Raw genomic sequence first — 6,619 nt, forward strand, 5'->3', positions numbered from 1 at the left:
AGGGATGGGGGACTTCTTCCCATCCCTCTCTTCCTCTTCCTCCTCCTCCTCCTCATCATTCACCAAAACCACAAGCCATGGCAGTTCCAAGGGAGGCAGTAGCCTCCTCAGCAGTACCAAGACCGGCGGCGCTGCCGATGGCTTCGGAGCTGATTCATTCGGAATGGATCTCGGAGTGTTTATGCGCGGGAATGAGGACGATGATGTCCCGGATTTCCACAGCCAAAGCCACGGCGTGAAAACTAGCGTCCGGAGCAAACGGCAGGCAGGTTATGTAGGAAAAAGTACATCTGACCAGGAGTAACTGCCCAATATCTGGCCTAGCTAGCCGCTGTTTAGCCACTGTTAGTATCTTAGCCTAGTGGCCGTTAGCAATTAGCATGTTAGCCTCCATTAGCACCTTAGCCAAACTGACATTAGCGATTAGCACCTTAGCCTAGCGGCCGTTAGCGGTGAGCGTCTTGGCCAGCAGCTCTTAGCGTCATAGCTAGCAGTGAGAAGTGAAACATTTCTATTTTTTGTCGTAGCTCAAATCAAATCCTAGAATATGATCAACAGTAGCCTAATTAATAAACATTTGTAAAGTAGTTCAGCCAATTGCTCATATGATGTGTTTGTGTTAAAAAAAAAATAATCTAACAAATTGGATAAAATAAGTTTCCAGAGATACTGTCTAAAATATGCTGTACTATACATTATAGTGTATTCTCAACCGCTCCTGAGCTGACTACCAGAAGGGGTTCGGAGGGGTAAAGGGGAGGTATGGCTGAGGTTAAAACACCTCCATCTTCTGACCCGGGCACCTGAGGGTAGACCTAGAAGACCGTGAGGGAAGAGGTGGGCATGAGGGAGGGAAAGAAGGAGAGGGGAAGAGGTGGGAGGGTAGGAAAAGTGAGAGAGAAAAAAAGAGAGAGAGGATAGGGAGTGAGGGACAGAGGTAGAGAGAGAGAGATATTGCAGACTGTTGATTCTGTGAGTAGATGATTAAAATGTGTTTTTCTTCTGACCCTGTGAATGATGTCAATGTACTGAATGTTCATGGAAAAGACAAACAACCGGGTAACCTCTGAACCAATCAGGTACTGCCAATGTTCAAATAACTGTTCTGAGAACAGAACGGGGTTCTAAGAACTACGTTAGAACTCCATTAGAACTTCCGTTAGAACGTCCAAACCAAGCTACTGATGCAACAATAAAAATGAGTTCACTTCAACTTCATGTTTTGTGTTGTATGTTTAAATGTCTTTTATTATAATAATTATAATTATTATTATATTATTCTTTATGCGTATGTCTCTTGGGTAAAAAAACAAACAGTCAAAAGTTAGTGGGAAAAAGGTATATTTTATAGTATAAACAGAAATCAACCTCAATATTAATAACAGATAAGAGTTAATCGCATTACATGTCAATGGAAAGCTTTATAGTCCTAATTATGGTACAGGCTCATACATTGAGAATATATATAGACATTAGGATATAATATGATATACATTCAGAATATATATAGACATTAGGATATAATATCATATACATTGAGAATATATATAGACATTAGGATATAATATCATATACATTGAGAATATATATAGACATTAGGATATAACATGATATACATTGAGAATATATATAGACATTAGGATATAATATGATATACATTGAGAATATATATAGACATTAGGATATAATATGATATACATTGAGAATATATATAGACATTAGGATATAACATGATATACATTGAGAATATATATAGACATTAGGATATAATATTTACATTTACATTTAAGTCATTTAGCAGACGCTCTTATCCAGAGCGACTTACAAATTGGTGCATTCACCTTATGATATCCAGTGGAACAACCACTTTACAATAGTGCATCTAACTCTTTAATATGATATACATTGAGAATATACAGACATTAGGATATAATATGATATACATTGAGAATATACAGACATTAGGATATAATATGATATACATTGAGAATATACAGACATTAGGATATAATATGATATACATTGAGAATATACAGACATTAGGATATAATATGATATACATTGAGAATATACAGACATTAGGATATAATATGATATACATTGAGAATATACAGACATTAGGATATAATATGATATACATTGAGAATATACAGACATTAGGATATAATATGATATACATTGAGAATATACAGACATTAGGATATAATATGATATACATTGAGAATATACAGACATTAGGATATAATATGATATACATTGAGAATATACAGACATTAGGATATATATATATATTAAACTGGACATCTTAGTTATTTAGGCCGATTGGTGGAGGGGGGATCCTAACTTCCTTAGTCTCCCATTGGCATAAATACATGACGAAGTGAGTATTTTGACTGAAGCAGAAGTTAGGATTTATATACCCATGTTATGATCAGTCAGAGATGGGCGGTATATTATCATAGCCTAAGTAATTGTGTCTTATTGTGTCTTATTTGTCTCCCACACAGCTCTGCATTAATTCAGCACCTCATAGAGAAAGGCAGAACACGACCAAATTATCAGCCACTGGGCCGTCTTAATGTAACCTTTATTTAACCTTAATGTAACCTTTATTTAACCTTTATTTAACCTTTATTTAACCTTTATTTAACCTTTACTTAACTAGGCAAGTCAGTTAAGAACAAATTCTTATCTACAATGACGGCCTAGAAACAGTGGGTTAATTGCCTTGTTCAGGGGCAGAACGACAGATTCTTACCTTGTCAGCTCAGGGATTCGATCCAGCAACCTTTCGGTACTGGCCCAACACTCTAACCAATAGGCTACTTGCCGCCCCAAACCAAAAATACATATTTAAATAAAAATCAAAAAAATAACATAAAAATAAAAAAATAAGCAGAAAGAAACAGTCTTGTTCTTTCCCCTATAAGAACATATACACTGCTCAAAAAAATAAAGGGAACACTTAAACAACACAATGTAACTCCAAGTCAATCACACTTCTGTGAAATCAAACTGTCCACTTAGGAAGCAACACTGATTGACAATAAATTTCACATGCTGTTGTGCAAATGGAATAGACAAAAGGTGGAAATTATAGGCAATTAGCAAGACACCCCCAATAAAGGAGTGATTCTACAGGTGGTGACCACAGACCACTTCTCAGTTCCTATGCTTCCTGGCTGATGTTTTGGTCACTTTTGAACGCTGGCGGTGCTTTCACTCTAGTGGTAGCATGAGACGGAGTCTACAACCCACACAAGTGGCTCAGGTAGTGCAGCTCATCCAGGATGGCACATCAATGCGAGCTGTGGCAAGAAGGTTTGCTGTGTCTGTCAGCGTAGTGTCCAGAGCATGGAGGCGCTACCAGGAGACAGGCCAGTACATCAGGAGACGTGGAGGAGTTACATTGTGTTGTTTAAGTGTTCCCTTTATTTTTTTGAGCAGTGTATAATAATAAACTGTATATGAGAAATAATAAGAATATGTAATAATATAATCTATTATAATTTATTTCTTAAAAAAAAAAATAAGAACAATATTTCTTTTTTATCAGAAAATGGGTTCAGGCAACCTTGGTTTGCCATGTAGAACTTCAATGGTCAAATAGTTTGCAGGTCTAATCAGTCAGTTGTCAACATGGATAGTTGACTGAACTCTGTGCTCTGTCAGCTATGTGCCATTCACCCCATCGATTAGCACACAACTAATATTGACTGAATTAAATCATTAGTAAAATACTACCACAGTATTTTAATCTTATGAAATACATCATACTAATCTACAATGGTTCAACGTGAGTACCTCTGGGCATTTTTTAGGCTGATTTCTAGCCTAAAAATGTCTTTGAAGAATATCTGAAATAACTCTCATTGCGCCCCTGTGTGTGTTTGTAAATTAGAACGTGTTTAACAATACTTGAAGTCCCCACCACAATAGTAAACGGACAAAAATTTGACCAACTGGAGACATTTTTGTTAGTCTCCACAAGGTCAAATGCTATTTCTAGTGAGTTTAGAGTTACAATTAGAATTAGTTTTGGGTTAGAATTAAGTTTAGGTTTAGGTTTAGGTTTAGGTTTAGGGTTAGGGTTAGGTTTAGGTTTAGGGTTAGGCTTAGGTTTAGGGGTTAGGGAAAATAGGATTTTAAATGGGACTTAATTGTGTGTCCCCACAAGGTTAGTTATACAAGACTGTGTTTGTGTAATCTCTTGTGGACAGATTAAAGTGAGGACAGAAACGGTGAGAATCTGTCAAGGCTCACACAGAACAATGTGATTACGAGCAGCAGTAATTCCTGGTTTGGGGGTTTTCGATGTTGATTGGATGAATTTGGATTGGGTAAAGGTGGTGCTTAAACCTATGATTTTCAAGCCCCCCTGTGCGGATGATAAACGGTTTCCATTAGATTCCACAGCTACAAAATCAAAATGAGCTATATCTTAAAAATGTATGAAAACAAAAAAAATCATTTTTGGCCATGATTTGGCCGAGAGTTTACGTTTGAGAGGGAAGAGACTTCCCTTCCTTTCCTTCCTTTGCACAAGGGTAATCACAACTGTTAACGGCATTTCCCCCCAGAAGTAAAACAGGAAATTACTAACTTTCGGGAGACAATTTTACTTCTGGGTAACTGAGATTAGTGTGTGTATAATGTGTGTGTTGTTGTGTTACTGTGTTTTGATAAATGTTAAAGAGGCTAACACATACAATCACATACAATCACTCATACAGTACCAGTCTTTGCACACTCTTGCTTTTCACACTCTTGGAATTCTCTCAACCAGCTTCATGAGGCAGTCACCTGGAATGCATTTCAATTAACAGGTGTGCCTTGTTAAAAGTTTGTATGTGGAATTTCTTTCATTCTAAATGCGTTTGAGCCAATCAGTTGTGTTGTGACAAGGTAGGGGTTGTATACAGAAGATAGCCCTATTTGGTAAAATACCAAGTCCATATTATGGCAAGAACAGCTCAAATAAGCAAAGAGAAATGACAGTCCATCATTACTTTAAGACATCAAGGTCAGTCAATATGGAACATTTCAAGAACTTTGAACATTTCTTCAAGTGCAGTCGCAAAAACAATCAAGCGCTGTGATGAAACTGGCTATCATGAGGACCGCCACAGGAAAGGAAGACCCAGAGTTACCTCTGCTGCAGAGTATAAGTTCATTTGAGTTAACTGCACCTCAGATTGCAGCCCAACTAAATGCTTCACAGAGTTCAAGTAACAGACACATCTCAACATCAACTGTTTAGAGGAGACTGCGTGAATCCGGCCTTCATGGTCGAATTGCTGCAAAGAAACCACCACTAAAGGACACCAATAAGAAGAAGAGACTTGGGCCAAGAAACAAGAGCAATGGACATTAGACCGGTGGCAATCTGTCCTTTGATCTGATGAGTCCAAATTTGAGATTTTTGGTTCCAACGGCCTTGTTTTTGTGAGACGCAGAGTAGGTGAATGGATGATCTCCGAATGTGTGGTTCCCACCGTGAAGCATGGAGGAGGTGTGATGGTGTGGGGGTGCTTTGCTGGTGACACTGTCAGTGATTTATTTAGAATTCAAGGCACACTTAACCAGCATGGCTCCCACAGCCTTCTGCAGCGATACGGCATCCCATCTAGTTTGCGCTTAGTGGGACTATCATTTGTTTTTCAACAGGACAATGACCCAAAACACACCTCCAGGCTGTGTAAGGGCTATTTAAGCAAGAAGGAGAGTGATGGAGTGCTGCGTCAGATGACCTGGCCTCCTCAATCAATCGACCTCAACCCAATTGAGATGGTTTGGGATGAGTTGGACCGCAGAGTGAAGGAAAAGCAGCCAACAAGTGATCAGCATATGTGGGAACTAATTCAAGACTGTTGGAAAGGCATTCCTCATGAAGCTGGTTGAGAGAATGCCAAGAGTGTGCAAAGGGTGACTACTCTCACATTTACAATATATTTTGATTTGTTTAACACTTTTTTGGTTACTACATGATTCCATATGTGTTATTTCATAGTTTTGATGTCTTCACTATTATTCTACAATGTAGAAAATAGTACAAATAAAGAAAAACCCTTGAATGGGTAGGTGTTCTAAAACCTTTGACCGGTAGTGTACATATCCTAACCAAAAGCCATGGACTACAGGCAACATCTCCACTTAGCTAAAGGCTAGAACTGCCTCTTCGTAAATTTGGACGCTTATAAGAAATCCCGCTACGACCTCTGACAAACCATAAAATTAGACAAAGCATCAATACAGGACTAAGATTGAATTCTACTACACCAGCTCTGACACTCGTCGGATGTGGCAGGGTTTACAAACTATCACGAATTACAACGGGAAACCCAGCTACGAGCTGCCCAGTGACGCGAGCATACCAGACGAGCTAAATGCCTTCTATGCTCACAACAAGGCAACACTGAACCATGACTGGGTCAGGAGGAGGCTGAAAATATCAGTGAAGACACTTGCCAGCTGGTCAGCACATATTCTGAGTACATGTTCTGGTAATACATCTGGCCCTGTGGCCTTGGGAATGTTAACCTGTTTAAAGGTCTTACTCAGATCGGCTACAGAGAGAGCGATCATACAGTCGTCCGGAATAGCTGGTGCTCTCATGCAT

The 6,619-nt window shown here is 38.7% G+C and overlaps 1 protein-coding gene across 1 annotated transcript in view; it reads left to right on the plus strand.

Annotated features, from left to right (window-relative positions):
• The window catches only part of LOC139561530 (fibrinogen alpha chain-like), a 7,843-nt gene extending 6,630 nt beyond the window's left edge, over positions 1 to 1,213 (plus strand). The window contains exon 6 of the mRNA XM_071378727.1: positions 1 to 1,213. This exon is cut by the window's left edge and continues 495 nt beyond it. Coding sequence (XP_071234828.1) covers positions 1 to 304 — 304 coding nt within the window. The 3' untranslated portion in view covers positions 305 to 1,213.
• Positions 1,214 to 6,619: the final 5,406 nt, after the last annotated feature.

This window comes from Salvelinus alpinus, chromosome 31 (assembly GCF_045679555.1).
Source record: "Salvelinus alpinus chromosome 31, SLU_Salpinus.1, whole genome shotgun sequence".
NCBI lineage: Eukaryota > Metazoa > Chordata > Actinopteri > Salmoniformes > Salmonidae > Salvelinus > Salvelinus alpinus.